Here is a 16340-nt window from a genome sequence, read left to right as displayed (position 1 = left end):
ACAACACCAGTTTTAGCAAAATTCTCTGCTCCTCTCAGTCTTCCTTCCCAATCACAAACCTTTTTGTCAACATCATTTACATCAATCATTCGCTTTCTGTGCTCCAGAACAACTGTCCTGACACAGGCTGGGGCAGTGGCCCATCTGTGAGCAGGACCATTAACAAACCCTTAGGAAAGATTACATGAAACAGGACACTTAAAGAGATTATCCCTCTCCATTATTTCTCTGTCAGATTGCAGTGATCTGACATCAGGGACTTTCTGAACTTAGGGTTCAGAAACTTAAGGTTCAGGGACTTTCTGAACTTAAGTCTGCATTAGACTGATAATATTTAATACTCTATTTCTTCAGGAATCTGTCTAAATTTTTTTTAATCTACTTATAATTTTGATGGTCATAAAGCTTGCAATTTAAATATACATTGTGTGAAAAAAGCTATTTCTTTTGATTTTAAATCTGAAGCAATTCCTGCATCTTGAGAAGGAAGGGATACTTTCCGATTTGCAGTATCCACCTTAGTCATGAATTCTTATGCAGTGATCATATCCTACAGTTACCTAAGCTAAGCTGAAACAAATGCTGTCCGAGTTTTCATATCTGGGGGGTGTGTGTGTGTGTGTGAAAGAAGCCCATTGATACCTTTTTGCCATGTTGCTTTGAACCTTCTCTTGTTTATGGAGCTTTGACAGGGAAAACCTCCAGTGCCAGTCTGCTCTGTGTTGCTTACATAATTCTGGCAGATGTCTTCCAATGCTAAGAATTAGGAGATAAATGTTTGCTGTTAAATTTTTACAAAAATCCATACGCCTATTTTTATTGCATTCATTTCTTTCAACTCTTTCCTCTTTTAAAACAAAGCCTGGATTTTAGACAAAGCTGGTGAACAGAAGTGATTCTGTAACTTTTAGGCCCAGCTTACTTTTATGAACTCTAAGTAATTTATTTTAAGGAAGCCACTTGTCCACTTTCAGCATAAAAATCCCTGCACTTATCTCCTAGGAAGCTTTCATGTCAACTGACTGGAGGTCTAGATTGATGGAGGCATGGGGAGGTCTCCAGGGCAGCAGGCAGAGTAACTTATAAAGACAAATGTCCTCCCCCTAATCAATTCTCCTGCCCTGCTACTGTCACTAGCTCCTGACACATTGGTTTTCTGTCAGATGAGCTCTTGAACCTTCATTCTGTGGCTGTACATCTGCAAATGACTCACATAACACTGGTGTCCTGGTTTCAGCTGGGATAGATTTGGCTTTCTTCTTCAAAACTGGTACAATGCTGTATTTTGGATTCAGTGTGAGAATAAGGCTGATAGGAAACTGATGCTTTGGTTGTAGCCAAGTGGTGCTCACCCAAAGTCAATGACTTTACAGTGTCCCATGGCTAATGAGGAGAGGCACAAAAATCTGGGAGGGAGCATGACTGGGACAGCTGACCTGAACTGGCCAAAGGGATATTCCATGCCACAGAATGTCTTGCCCAGTGTATAAACAGCGGGGAGTGATCACTGCTCAGGGATGGGCTGGGCACCAGTCAGCTTTGTGTGAATCACTTATCTGGGGATTTATTTCTCACTTGCTCCTTTACATTACAATTATTATTGCTATTTTTCTTGTTATCTCAATATTATTATTATATTTTACTTTGCTTCAATTATTAAACTGTTCTTACATCAACCCACAAGTTTTACTTTTTTTTCTGATTCTTCTCCCCATCCCATCAGAGGGACAGAAGTATGCGAGGACTGCATGGATTTAGTTACTGGCTGAGGTTAAATCACAGCAACTAGGAAGGGTCTCCATTTAGGTCAGCTCAAAGAGCACTGACATGGCTGGTGTAAAAAACAATCTTTCCATGGAAAATGCCAGACAGAAGCAAATGAGAGGACATGGTAACAGAGTTGGATCGGTTGGATCTTAAGATGGTGTTTGAATGCACCAGAATAGAGGAAGTACAATTTTCAGTCCTAATATATTTGAGGGAGAGAGAGAAAAAAACAAGGAGAAAGAGAGAGATACTTGGGCTTCATTATTCCTTTCTGGAATTTTAAACTTTTCTTAAGGTAATGAAACTAAAAGTTGTTTTTTGAAGTTCAGTTAATGTAGCAGAAGGTAAATTCCAGTGTTGAATTGAATCTCAGGCTCATCCAGAGATGAAAAAATGAGAAATGCAAGGTAATTTGAGGTGGCCCCATTAAGGAGAGTGGATTGAATAGAGACCAACAAATAGAACAAAGCTTCAAAAAGACAGCAAAGCTTTATACAGCTGCAGAAAGAAACTGATTTCAGAAATCATTTGTTACCATGACTTGGAAGTACCAAATATAATCACAGTAGGAAAAAAAAATCATTGCATTTTCATCTAGAACAAAACAACTTCAGTAATTATATGTGTGGGCATTTCTTGCTAAGACTACAATATGGATTTCATTCTTCAATAGAAGAATGCCAGATGAAAGGAAACAACTTATTTAAAATTGCCCAGACACGAATTACAGGTTTGACTCACTGACAGATTTATGTATTTTCTGCCTACATTTTTTCCTACATCTCTTTTTCCAAAGGCTGTTCTTCTGTTGCCATAGAGACCATTTCCAGTCTCTTTTCACTTCCACAGGGTCTATTCTGGGGGATCACTACTGCAGCTTCCCAGGCCACTCTGTCTGTGTCTCGTGCCAAGAGTAGCCAAGAGAAAACCGTAAAGCAAAACATCTGCAGCCACACAATATGAGATAAACAGGGCCAGGAGACCAGCTCCATTAAAAAGGCCTTTTTAAAGACACCTCTGGGTGGGGAACCCAAGGGGTTGCGCACACCACAGATGCTCCCACTGGATGACACTGAGGAGGAGAAGTGCAGCTTTGTTTCTCAGCAGAGCTGGGGCTTCCATCCTCATGAGACTCCTTAGGAAGATGATGTTGGCTCGTAGCTTACGGGTGTCATCCAAGCTGGGTGCTATTTAAATTATGGTGACAGGACGGAATCTGGCTGTGGTCAATGGTGGGTGATTTTGTGTGGTTCTGCTGGATTAAAATCAGTTTATGTGCTGGTTTGTTGTTTTTGAGAGGGTTCATATAGTACCAACAGCCTCTCATTAAATTCAGCCTGGGTGCAAGTCCTTCTGGGAGCAGGGGAAGTGGTTCCCGACAGAAAGGGATACAGCTCCGGGGTAAGACGGAAAGGGGTACAAATACAGAGCATGATGGAAAGGGATACAAATACAGGGTAAGACGGAAAGGGGTAACTTCAAGGTTGAACAACAATTTAAATAACACAACTTGTTCTAACAGTATTACCTTGTGAACTTGTTCACAACACAATACAATTCTGCTGGTAGCAGAAATACTTCCATTTTTTTACCCACAAAGCTGGTGTGTAATTGGAAGGATAAGCTCCAGCCACCCAGCACATGGAAATGTGGGCGTTCATCACGACTGCCACATCTACCAGGATGTTTTCTTGTCATTTAAAGGGATCTGTCACATCAATCACACTCCTGAATTTACTTTTTCCCTGGCTTAGCTGTGATGGGTGTCATTAGAAATAATGGGAAGACACAAAGGATTGACTTTCGCTTCACTCCATCACCAATACCCCTGAGCCTGCACACCTGGGGGAGCTGTTCGCGCGGCAGCAGCGCGGGCCGGAGCAGGTCTGAGCACCGATGCCCATGAAGGAAATGTCTGTCCCAGGACAGGCCCTGCCCGGCCTCGGGCTCTCCTGGGTTTCTTTTCACTTCACTCGGGGGCGCTTCCAGCGAACCCAGAAGCACCTCAGCCGTCAAGGGAAGGGAGCAGGCCCTGTCTCAGGACCGCAGAAGGTCCCACTGCACAGAGAGGTCCCTCCCCTGCTCGCTCTTGTGCAGCGCTTGTTCTTTTTTGGTGGGGGGCGGGGGGGTCTTTTTGTTCTTCATTTCACGCTCGGGGGCCTTTGTGGGGAGGCGCAATCGTGAGGCAGCGCGCGCGGCCGACTGGAGGCACCGCCCGCTCCGCGCCTTCCGCGCGCGCTGCTCTGCTCTCCCCCCCACCCCCGCCCCTTCAGGTACAGGAGCGCGCGCAGAGTGACGTCAGTGCCCTCTACCCGCCCGGCGCCGCCGCCGCACTCTGTGATTGGCTGTTGGCGGGCGGAAGCGGCCCCGCCCCGTGCGCGGGACGGGTTGGCGGGAAGGGCCGGCAGGGCCTGAGGGGTCTGTGGCTGATGGGACCGTGAGGGCCCCGGCACAGCCCGGCACAGCCCGGCACAGCCATGCAGGCCTTCCTTAAGGGCCCGGCCTCTATCAGCACCAAGCCCGTCGCTGCCAAGGAAAAGAACGCGGCCGGGAGCAGCGGGGAGAGCAAGAGGACCAAACCCATTCCCTGGGTGGAGAAATAGTAAGGGATGCTCTGGGGCAGTGGGGGCTGGCCATGATGGGGGAGGTTGGCTCTGGAGGGTGTTGACAGGTAGTTGGTCCATAGCAAAAGGGGGTCGCAGGTGTGGGTGTCCCCACCGGGGAGAACAGCTTAACTTTCCCTGTTCTGGGGGAACTCCAGAGCTGGGAGGTGCTGTAAGTGCCCTTTGTGACTGGTACTGAGCAGGAAGTCTTGGCCATGCCAAGCTGTGCTGTTTCATCGCTGTGTTTTGGTGCATGAATGCATTTAATGCTTTGGTTTTTTGAGAAGCCTTTATCACAAAGTGGTAAAATATTGTAGTTCTGCTTTTAAAAACATCTCAGACAGGTGTTTATAACAGAAAAAGACAAACAGCTTCCTGATGAATTAGATCACTTCACTAATAGAGACCAGAGCCATTAGACTTCCTGTTGTGATTTTGATTTCAACTACAAAATTCACTGTAATTCTTCAGTACCTGATGTAATCAATAGGGGAAATGTTGTTTTTTCTCAATTTCAGCTTTCCTATAAAACTTTGTTAGCTAATACATTTTATTTAATGTCTTTTTATTTAGTCGTCCCAAAAATGTGGATGAAGTCGCCTTCCAGGATGAAGTTGTAGCTGTGCTGAAGAAGTCCCTGGAGGGTGCTGATGTGAGTGTAATGATAACATCTACCTAATCAGCATTTTTAAATAGGCACTTGTGTCAGTGGTAACAACAATTTCTCTTTTCCCACTCAGCAGTGATTGTTTTTACAGTACTACTTCATGAACAGGCTAAGTGACTTCCTCGTGGTATATCCTGTGTGTTATCCTGTTGTCCTATATGTGTAAAGCTTCTTATATTCCCAGTCCTCTGAACACTGTAGAATTGTAAGTTCCGTGATGCAGTTTGGAATTTTTCTAGAGAAGCTCAAATAGTAAACTCCTTGTTAATAGTTTTAAACCTGGAAAAGCTTTTGTTGTCTCCACACTGCTACTCCACTAGTACTTGTGACATTCATGTTGAGACAAGAGGAGAAAGTTTCTCTTTCATAGACAAGTCTGAATTGCCATTTTTAGTGATCTAGGAGTGCTTCTGTGAAACTGCTGAACACTAAAAATTTTGGTTGATGAGAGAAATTTAATTTGTATGTGCCAGATCTACTGCTTGGATAGTGATTCCCAAACTTTTTGCGTTAAAGTTTCCAAGTCTCTTTGGCTTTAAAAAGGTAAATATAGCAGTTGCAGGGTGGGCTTGTGTGTCCTAAGAGAGTAGATAAGCAGAGCATTTGTAGTTGCATTTGTTTACTCTTGCATTTGCTTTTGGATAAAAATGCATTCAATATTTGGTATGTTTGATGGTTATTTCTTCCAAAGGCAGCTGATGTGAAAGTGAAGGGGCTGAAGGGAGAAATAAAGTACATAGCCAAGAGATGGCTCTGCTTTTTTCCAAATCTAAACAATTCCTTCTTTTGTACATACTGAGACTTTTTTTCCTCCTCACCCAGGACAATCCCACTTGTGCTTCAAAAGCTGTCTGTTTTCATGGGCTGCAGTTTTGGTTTGCTCTGCAGTGATATGAGTCTGTTTATCTCTGAAAATAATAATTTAATCATAGCTTGCAAAACAGACATTCCTTATTTGTCTGAGCGTATGAAGCCAAAATCAAACAGGTACAACACAACTGCAAAAGATTTGTGCTTCTTTCTTTAGCTCCTTTCTCCACATTCAGTTTGCTTTGAGAATGCTCTTGTAATGTGACCTTGTCAGGTAATGTTGTACCCCAGAAATCTGTGTTTCAACAGCAATGCTTCTGAATTACAGTATTTATAGAGTTGAGGTAATTAGGAAGGAACTGTTAACAGCAAAGGAGAAATGAGCTGCTGCCACCTATTCTGTCTGGACATATCAGTTGTCTAACATTGCTTAGGTGATGGGTTGGGAAGTTCTATTTTCAGCAACAGTTATTTAAAACCCTACAGCTTGTGGATCAGCAATGTTTCTTGGATTCTGAGCCTAGTGCACTTGCGTTGACTTTTGGCCTCCTGAGAAAAGGCCAATTATAATTCCTCCTTATGGTTAGGGGCTCTGTATTTTGCTATAGCTACCCAAACTCAGCAAGGCATTTGAGAATAAAATCATGCAAGTTCTTTAAAATATTTGGTTTTTTTTTTAATTTAGTCATTTTTATTAGTTTCTTGAAAGGACTCATTCTGTCAAACAGACAAAAGTGTAATCGAACTCTGAGGTGGCTTGTACTTTCTTCAGTACATACTCATTACTGCAGAGGTTCTTACTGAGTTTGGTGATCTGGTGAGATCAAAGAAACAGCTGTGACAATGCTGTAGGTTTGAGTAATGCGCTTTATTTAAACCATAGTGTTGGAAATGGAGAGTCAGTCCTCTGTCAATTGGCCTGTATTTGTGGGCCTTGATTTGGGAGCTGCTAAATGGAGCAGGACTTGTAACTCCCTGTAACTAATACAGGATTTGTAACTCTCTATAGCCAATATACCTCCATCTGCAAGAGCACACATCATCCTGTTATAAACTGGGGACAGCAGAGTCCCAGGGGGTTTGAACTGGAGAAATTGATTTCTGTCTGCCAGGAGTGTTGATTTCTTGTTGTTTTTTGGCAGAGAAACTGACAACGGTCATGGTATTCTTTAGTTTTCATTTGCTTCATGATACTTTAATAACTAAAAAGAGAGTGTAGGATTATAATTGCAATTTATATCTTCACTTGTACTGAAACTTCTGGAAAAGCATCTGAGGTTTGCACTGTATGAGGTAGCTTTCCCATGAGCAGAGTAATGCCTGCAGGTATCATCCTTACTGCTGGCGAGCGAGGAAAAATGGATAACCAGATCAGGTTGCAGTTTATTTAAAAATACTGCCACGGTTACATAAAGGATTAGGTTGTGCTTGTGAAAAGTGGTGTAAATACTTCAGTGAGAAACCAGCATAAATGAGGTTGAAACAGAAACAGTGATAATGTTGTGGTGTAGTGGAATTAGGAAACATTCTAATTAAATCCTTTTACCTGCTTGTGCTTTTTTTGAGGACAGTAGTGTGTGAATTAGCACAGAGACATGAAATTATGAATGTCCTCACAAACATCTACCTTTGCAATGTGCCAACCTAGCACAGAGATTGGTGAATTTTCAGCTGTCATTCAGTACACTTTTGATCTCTCTGGCTGTCACAAAAGAAGGGGATAATACTATTGTGGTATCTAAACTTGAAAAGGTGTTTGTAAGTAGGGGATGCTGTTTGCTTATTAGTAATTAGAGAAACTAGCAGAAAGAGCAGGCAAAACTTGAAATTCGTTTATTTACTAGAAGTTGATTGAAAATTGAAATTCTTCTATCTCTACTTGTAGGTGCATACACAGTTAAGTCTGTGCACTGTGTCTTGTCTTAGTTGTTAAAACAGGATGTTTGTTACCAAACTGATTGTCTCTGTTTCATTTTCTGATTATGGGTTGTGTACTCCTGTATGTTTGTCTGCTCTTTGAATGATTTTGGTTTTGCTGTTCCCATTCTGTCTGCATTACATGCTATATTCAGCATAGAATTCTCTAATCTAATTTTAGTTGACTCTTTAAAAATAGAATGCTTATTAAGGGCTAGAAATCAAGTAAGACTGAGAGGTTTGGTTGGAGGGAACTTTTGGATTCTTGTTGTAAGAATGTAGAAGTGGAACATCCCCTATTGTCAAAGACAGCAGTTTTAAAGTGATAATTTATAAAATTGGTTGCTTGAAATAGTAATATAGAAAACTATCACTCCTGTTTCAGCTGGAAAGCTTCTTGATTTCAGCTAAAATTCAGTCATGGCTTGTATAGATTTTGTTTATGCCAGCTTTTTTCTTTGTGTTGCTCAAGTGTATTTATGAAGATCAGTCATATTCCCTCTCAGCTTTTGTTTTGCTGAGCTAACTAAATCAAACTCTTCAAAAAGTCACTTCTCATAAAATAGGCTTTTTACTCCTTTAATCACTTTTCTCAGTTTGGATTCATTATCCTTGTCTAAGGATGACTTGAACTGTGTGCAGCTCATTGCCTGTTAGTATTAATAATTTGCATCTGCATTAAAAGTGCACAATTCAGACCACCATGTTACACAGGCTTATACTGCTCCTCTGACAGACAAAATAGAATCAGCTTATGTTTCATTCCATGTAATGAATTTCAGGTATGTCCCAGGTACTTTGTTATGTTCTCAAATTGAGAGATATTTTTGCTTTGTGCTGCTAAATGTCATCCTAAAATTATTGCTGCAGTCTTTGCTGTGCTGCTCTTCCTGTGTCAGCATATCTCCTTAATGCAGTTGTATTTTTCATGCTGAGGTCATTAATTAAATTATTTTAAAGATCAATTAACCTAATTTCTTTAAGAAATGCCAGTGGTCTCCTTTGAAAACGGCTTGGATGGGTGCAGGAATTTGCCAGGGCGGTGCAGTGCAGGGAGTGGGTGGCACTGTCCCCGCGGTCGCCGTTGGGCTGTGTCAGCACTGTCTCGCTGCAGCCCGGCGCTCCCGAGCTGCCCGTGCTCGCTGCGGTGCACTTGGGGGCAGCACAGAATCCTCAGCGTGGCTGGACAAGGCAGGCTGGGGAGCTGAGAAAGCAAAGGATGGTTTCATCTGCACTGCTGATATTGCCCAGGCTGTTTAAGGCCATTCTTGGATAAATTTGGGTGTCACTACAATCAGAATAATAGGGTCTGTAGGCTTTAGGGGTCTCAGCCATGCCCTGGAGTGTATATATAAAAATAAATACAGATTGGAATATCAGTTTGAATTGAATGTGGGGTGGTGCCACCAAATAACACTTGTTCATACTGTACTATAAACAGCAACTGTTTGTCCTCCTTTAGAGACCAAAAGAGAAAGACTGGCCATTATTTACTGTGAGGAATAGACAGTTTTTGTTCTATTGGGTGCTCAGATTGTCAGTAGTTTTTCTTGTTAGTGGGTTTTTTTATTTCCTTTTCTTACAAATGATGCTTTGCTTTTCAGCTTCCCAATCTGTTGTTCTATGGCCCACCTGGAACTGGAAAGACTTCCACTATTTTAGCAGCTGCTAGAGAACTGTTTGGGTAAGCTAGAATCAAGTTGCTTCAGCGTAATCAACTGTCACATGTCTCCTAATCATGTGATGAAGTGCCTTTGGTCATAGCCTGCTCTTAGGTAGTTCCCAGCACTTTTTCAGGAATATCTTTGTATTCTAATTCAGCTCTAACATGAGATTTCTTTCTCATTTGTCCTGTCACAAGTCACCAATTCCTGTTACCAGTATGGACTTCAGATTGGCAGCCATGTAACCCCCTAGCAAAGACTATGGAAAGAATATGGTTTGCATATGATTTACTAAACTTTGTAAAGGAATTCAAATTTTTATTTAGTAAGTTGTTGGCTACACATAGATCTTAAAGTATTTCATAAAATGTCTGACTTTTAATCTCTCTTATGCACCCTTGAATTGTGTCTGGAAAGTAGTGTTGGCACTCAGACTAAAACTCAGCATGTAGACATTAATTAACTCACTTGGAACATTTGGGAGTTTTTGAGTAGCAAATTCAGTGATCTATAAGCAAAAGATGGATGAGAAGGTGGTTTGATGTTATGATCAAATGTAATGCTGAATTTAATACCTCCCCCATCCCATTTGTCATCTTTAATCTTTGACTCACTGTTTTTTGAAGAGAATCACTTCTACTTTAGTAGGAGGAAGACAGCTCCACATAGTGAGTCCATCTTAATTCCCAGGATTTAAAATCCAGTGTATTAATTGTTGGTTTGTTTTTTTAAATGGAGTATAGTACTGCAGGTGAATACTGAATGTCTTACACTGTTTGGATCTTTAATTCTGGTAGTGCTGCTAGTGACTGCATTGTGGCATTTTACTTGTTGTTTCACATTGCTCACGGGCTGTAAGTAAAAAGGCATTTAACCTAGTGCTCTGAACAGATGAAGCCAACTTCCTACTTTTTTTTTTTTCTTCCTGGTTAACTGATATAATTTTATACTTCATTGTTTTCAGTAGCCTGGGAGGAGATTCTAAAAATATCTAATGGAAATTCATACTTCACATTTTATGATCTCAACTTAAGTGTCTTTTAACAATGTTATTTAGTAATGCTGATAAAAATAATCCCTGCCATTCAAAACAGCCAGAAGGGTTATTGTTATATTTCATACCATATCATTATGAGGGTTAGCAGCTAACATGTTGCAATAAAAATTTTGCAGGCCTGATTTATTCCGGCAGAGAGTCCTTGAGCTGAATGCTTCTGATGAGCGTGGGATACAAGTGATTCGGGAAAAGGTGAAGGCTTTTGCTCAGCTAACGGCATCTGGAAGCCGTTCAGAGTAAGTGCTGCATCAAACCCCTCCTGCTTAGGACAAAGCATGTGGTTGTTTTTGTTTCTAATATAAATGATGGGTCAGCGCTGCCCAGAAGTTGGCAAAACACAGTGCTTTGTCTGAGCTTTTACTTCATGGAATTTCACATTGGGCGTTTGAATACCCAGGAGGATTTTTACTGTTGCTGTTATCATTGGAGGCAGACAGCAAAAACACCACAAGGTCAAGACTTCTGGGTTTGGGCACATGTTGTTGCTTTTGCAGAGGTTGTCTGACTACCATAGAAAAATTTCTGTGGATAAATTGTGCCAGAAGTTACTTCTCTAGTCCTTCTAATCTGCAGGAATTTCTACAACATGGGTAGATGATTGATTTCTAAAAGGATTCTGCTGTTAGGTGATGGGAAGCTCAGTGCAGGTCAAGCCATGTGTATGGACTGTGGAAAGAGGAAACTGCATGCCAAGACAGCCTGACTGATTCCAGTACATTATTGTGTACTGGAATTGGTCTCTTGAGTATTCTTGGGAGTTTAGGGAATCAGGAAGCCTGTAAAAAGAAGGGCTACATAAGGTGTTAAAAGAAGCATCTTACAGTTAGAGTATGTGTTTTAGAGGACTTTTGCAGTATTCAAGTGTTGGTCTTTTTATGGTAATTCAGTCCCTGCCTTTATTACAAATTTAAGTCTTCAATCTAAAAATCATTTTAAAAAGATTGAACCTCTGAATCTGTTCTATGTTTCAAGGATACATGCTTAAATAAAGTATTACTTGCTATTTGCAGTGATTTTTCTGTGTATATTTTTCATTTTTTTTCCTTTGTCTGTACATTTAATGTCTGCTGAATAACAAATTTCTAATTTTCAGTGGTAAAATGTGTCCTCCTTTTAAAATTGTGATCCTGGATGAAGCAGACTCTATGACTTCAGCAGCCCAGGCAGCCTTAAGACGCACAATGGAAAAAGAGTCTAAAACAACACGTTTCTGTCTTATTTGTAACTACATCAGCAGGTATACCTGGAATTTGTTGCTTATTTGGATTTGCTGTCTGCTCTGTAGTCTCTTTTTTATTTTTTCCCTGTTTAAAAGTTGAAATCTAATTTTCATAGTTTTCAGTTAATAGAGGTGTCACTATATGCATGCAGGCCTGAAACAATACTTAAATTTCACTTTTAATTTTTACAATGTTGCAGTTTTAGAGTTATTTAAACCTTAAGGTATTTTAAACCTTTTCTGCCTTTGTTAGCTTTGTCTGTGAGAACTTGACTCATGCATTCTTTACCCCTGTCCTTCTTTCTTTCAGAATAATTGAACCTTTAACATCTCGATGCTCCAAATTCCGCTTCAAGCCTTTGTCTGACAGTATCCAACAGCAGAGGCTGTTGGATGTTTCTGAGAAGGAACATGTGAAAATCAGTAATGAGGTAACTTTGTGGTTGCCATGTAATTTTACTGCTTAATCCAGTGCATAATTGCATAGCCAAGTCAGCTTACTTTTCCAGGCTGCTCAATTGTATGAAATAAAATATATGAATTAATTTATTCTCCTTCCATAGATGAGATGAATTTTAAGTTGTCCTAAAAGCAGAGAAATATCCACCAGAGAAAACTGAAGCCAAACTGTAGGGATTTTTTTTTTCTCTGCTGAGTGTACTGGCTGAGAACTGTGCTTCTTTCTCAAACTGTCAGCACACATTTGTGTTAGTAGAGAGGTTGTTTTGTAACTTGTGTATTGTGCTTGGCTCAGACAATCTGCTTTATGCACTACTTGGTGTTTTAAAGTAACTGCTGAAAAAGTGTATTAGATTTTAATTAACAGTGAACACTTAGCATTTTCTGACATTATTTTTCAGGCAGTGTCATATCTGGTTAAAGTGTCAGAAGGGGACTTAAGAAAAGCAATTACTTTTCTTCAAAGTGCCACTCGCCTAATGGGTGGAAAGGAGATCACAGAGAAGATAATCACTGAAATTGCTGGGGTAAGCTATGCCTTACAGTTTCTCCTGGAATTACTCTGAGAAGCATTTTTCTTACCTCTATCTGCCATTGCTCAAAGTTTGGTTAAAAAATGATTCTATACTCACTAGTATTGCAGTATGGTAATGATGCACTGCCTGCCAGAATTTTAAAGACTGCCTGATTCTGTATACTTATTACATAGCAGGTTTCTAGCGACTTCTTCTGTAAATCATTGAAAACTGTAAAACAGTCTTGTAATTTAAACTGAAGCTGAAATAATCTGCCCATAAATGCAAACTGTGGGTTTTTTTTTGTGGGAGAGTAGATTAGAACATTTTTTGGTGCTTTTCTGTATGTGTGCATAGAAGTATAGATCATCGTAATATTGGTTTGGAAGCTCCACAGGGAAATGACTTTCAGTAGCAGCTCATTTTCAGCTTAATGTTCACAGTGACAGGGACAAGGATCTGTGGGGATCCTGCTTTTTAATGAAAGAGCAGTGTTTTTTTCTAGAATGACATGGGTAATACTGAGAGGCACGGGAGAAACCTGAGAGAAAATGTGTTTAATAAAACTTGTGTGAAGGTGTTCCTATAGCAACAAAACACCCCTGAAGAAGGCGAAGTGAGATTAGGAGCTGAGGAGCTGAAAAATAGATGGGCTTTAATGATGGACACATTTCCCATGAAGGTGCAGCCATCATAGCTCATTGTAGGGTTTGGGAGGTTCTGACTTTGATGAAACCAGAGGCAATTGCTGCTGTGCAGAATTTACAGAACAATTTTAAACAATTTTACAGTAAAGTCACTGTTCACTTTTGTGTATCTGTAGACCAGTTAGTATCTGAATAGATATCAGACATCTGAAACCTGGCAGAAATTGACTGTAATGATAAGAAAGAGAAGCATGACATTCCATTATTGAATGAATAATGCTCATTTAAAGCAAGGGAACCCAACTTTACATCTTCATAAAAACTTCTTGGTCATTCACAACTTCCATGACCCTGGAGTGACCTTATTACAAAAGTTTCATAAAGAAACTTTGAAACCAAACTGTCCAGGCACTCAACTGACAGAAGTGACAATGAGTGAAGGGGGAAAGGGGCAGCTCTTCTCTGCACAGAGTGACATAATGGCATCTGTCAACTTTTTTCCTTCTGATTTATTGTCTGGTCTCGTTGCATTGGGCATTTTTTTGATGCCATTCATTTGTCACTGGAAATAAAAACTATTTGCTGTGTTGTTTAGGTGTAGAATGGTACAGAAAGCATTGGCTGATCTAACTGTTGAAGAATGTCCTCCTCTTAGTCAGTGTCCTGAATAAGCAGTTGGATTTAGGAAGGTGACTTTGACAGTCTATTGTCACGTTATGGTTTTTGTTTTAATATCACCAGTAAAGTACAAATATCACAGCCTAGTTTTCACTTTTAAAATTTATTTAGTCTGTCACACATACTTGCTAGAAGTGGATGGGTGTGTAGAGGAATGAAATCCTGAAATGCCTTCTGCCATGAGCAGTTTGTTACTGTAATCATCAACCCCAATTTTAAGTTTACAAAGTTGAAATTAAGCAATGTCACTTCTTGTTACAGGTAATCCCTAAAGAAACAATTGATGAACTGTTATTGGGCTGCCAGAGTGATTCCTTTGAGAAACTTGAAACACTGGCAAAGGTAGAGTTCTTTTAGTGCTTAGCCTGGATATTTGTCTCAGTCAAGGCCCTGTGAATTCTTTGTTCCCAGGCTATTGAGGAACATTAGGCCTCAGTCAGTTTGGATGCACATTTGGGAAGTGTCTTTTATCAGTCAGGACTCCCAGTCTTTCCCTTCTGAGGAAGAGCTGTCAAAGTTGCAAATAAATTTCCCTACCAATGTGACTCAGGTCTTCTCCTGTGTTAAACTGATGTAGATCTGTTCAGCTGAACAGAAAAATAAGGTTGCACCAATGATGTCTCTGTTTTCATTAAGTTCTCTCTCCTTAAATGGCTTCACTGGCCATTATTCTCAATACTTGACACTTTTGTAACTGGGCACTATTTTTTTTTTTTTTAAGCTCTCTTTAGTTGCCATGGGCTTTATTTTATTGAGAAAGCTTTGGTCTTACAGATCTCTCAATTCCTCAGACTAGCAATGACCAGATGAAGAAAATAAATCCTAAGTCGGTGGCCCTTTAAAATGTGAAGGCTGTGGAACTGCCATCTGATGCTGTGGATGCCAAGCCCTCCTAAATTTAGAATAGGATTGGACAGGTTCAGTGGAGGTTGTTAAATGTGTTAAATGTCTCATAAGATTTCTGAGATGTAAATTGTCAGAAGCTGGAAGAACATTTGGACAAAACTGCTGCTCTGTGCCTGCCTTGCTCGTGCAGCCTGTCAATGTCGGGCTGGGTGCAGGGCAGGGCTGTGCACAGGCTACTGAATTGTCCTCTACAATGTACAAGTTCCATACTAAATTGCAGTGCAATCTCTCAGTGCAGTCTCTCAGTGCAGTTCAGACAGAATTTTTCAATATTACATTTCCAGTTTGCAGTGTTTCTGCTGCTGAATTACTTCCATTTTCCTCTCTCCCTGTGCAGAATCTCATCAATGAGGGGTTTGCTGTTGCTCAGCTTGTAAACCAGCTGCATGACACCATTGTGGAGAGTGAAGATTACAGCGACAAACAGAAATCTGCCATAGTTGAAAAACTTGCAGTAAGTCTAGCTTGAGTTAAAAAAAAGCAAAACAGATTAATCTCTACAGCTTGATTTTTGTTTGCACAGTCTCTTCCAAGAAGTACATGGTGATTTTTTTGTTCTGGATGTTTCTTGGTAGAATGTAAACTTCTGTCCTGAGAAATTTCATAAGAAGGAATTGAAATCTTGTTAAGTGAATTTGTTATCCATATAATGTTTAGTGGATTCGATCAAGAGGTTTGTGGGTTTGGTTGTTTTGGGGTTTTTTAATATAACGTAGAAGGGAAAATTAAGATGAGAGTAAGTCAGCACTTAAAAGCAACTTAGGAGCTGCAAAATGCAAGTTTTTGGTCTGGTGAATAAAATACACCTTTCCAAAAAAGAGGAGATACATTAACTTGCCCCATTTTTAATGAAGAAGGCAAGCCAGCTGTGGTGGAGGTTTTGCCTAAGTGACTGCAGCCAGGCAGGTGGTGTGGATGCCCAGCAGTGATGCTCCTGGCAGGGGCTTGCAGGGCCAGTGCCACACCCCTTTGTGTATGGAGCTTTCATGTGGTGGCCTCTAGGAGATGAGATGGAGGCTGGAGAGCTGATAGTTCCCAGTCCAGCTGGAGGGGGATGTGATGTGGCTGCTGGAGAAATCTGTGCTGATTAAGAGAAGAGCTGGCAAACTTGTTCTCCACTGTACCCCAAGACACAGCTGCCTTGAGCATGGCCATTTTTAGAGGGTTTTCCCTTCTCTGTTTCCTCTTCAGGAAGTGGACAAATGCCTGGCAGATGGTGCTGATGAATTCTTGCAGCTGATGAGTCTCTGTGCCCTTATGATGCAGCAGCTCACACAGAACATCTGACTCCTCCAGCAGCCCTTTGTTCCAGGGGTGGCTGTGGCTCTCAGAGCAGGGACCTGTGTACTTTTGTACTGGTTTTTTTTTTGCAATAAAAGGACTGCACTGCAGTTGGAAAACCTGAGGCTGGAGTATTTCATTCAATTTTTT

The 16340-nt window shown here is 40.8% G+C and overlaps 1 protein-coding gene across 2 annotated transcripts; it reads left to right on the top strand.

The window, feature by feature from the left end:
- The first annotated feature begins 4107 nt into the window (after nucleotides 1-4107).
- On the top strand, nucleotides 4108-16314 carry RFC4 (replication factor C subunit 4). Of its 2 annotated transcripts, XM_059855697.1 has the most exons (10): nucleotides 4109-4369; nucleotides 4944-5022; nucleotides 9369-9448; nucleotides 10602-10721; nucleotides 11579-11722; nucleotides 12015-12135; nucleotides 12565-12690; nucleotides 14265-14345; nucleotides 15247-15363; nucleotides 16101-16314. In XM_059855697.1, exons 1-10 carry the CDS (start codon nucleotides 4245-4247, stop codon nucleotides 16194-16196), a joined length of 1089 nt encoding a protein of 362 aa, XP_059711680.1. In that variant the 5' UTR covers nucleotides 4109-4244; the 3' UTR covers nucleotides 16197-16314. The 2 variants fall into 2 exon arrangements, with proteins under 2 accessions (XP_059711681.1, XP_059711680.1); XM_059855698.1 differs by lacking the exon at nucleotides 14265-14345 and having other exon boundaries at nucleotides 4108-4369.
- The last annotated feature ends 26 nt before the right edge of the window (nucleotides 16315-16340 follow it).

The sequence above is a fragment of the Haemorhous mexicanus genome, chromosome 10 (genome assembly GCF_027477595.1).
Source record: "Haemorhous mexicanus isolate bHaeMex1 chromosome 10, bHaeMex1.pri, whole genome shotgun sequence".
NCBI lineage: Eukaryota > Metazoa > Chordata > Aves > Passeriformes > Fringillidae > Haemorhous > Haemorhous mexicanus.
Note: the sequence above shows the minus strand (reverse complement) of the source record. Positions and strands in the feature narration are given on the sequence as shown.

Bases quoted from the DNA above. Each gene is read 5' to 3' on its own strand.
- RFC4 (XM_059855697.1), top strand. From the start codon at position 4,245: ATGCAGGCCTTCCTTAAGGGCCCGGCCTCTATCAGCACCAAGCCCGTC. The intron at 9,449-10,601 runs GTAAGCTAGAAT...AAAATTTTGCAG, and splicing joins GCTGCTAGAGAACTGTTTGG to GCCTGATTTATTCCGGCAGA. The intron at 12,691-14,264 runs GTAAGCTATGCC...TTCTTGTTACAG, and splicing joins TAATCACTGAAATTGCTGGG to GTAATCCCTAAAGAAACAAT.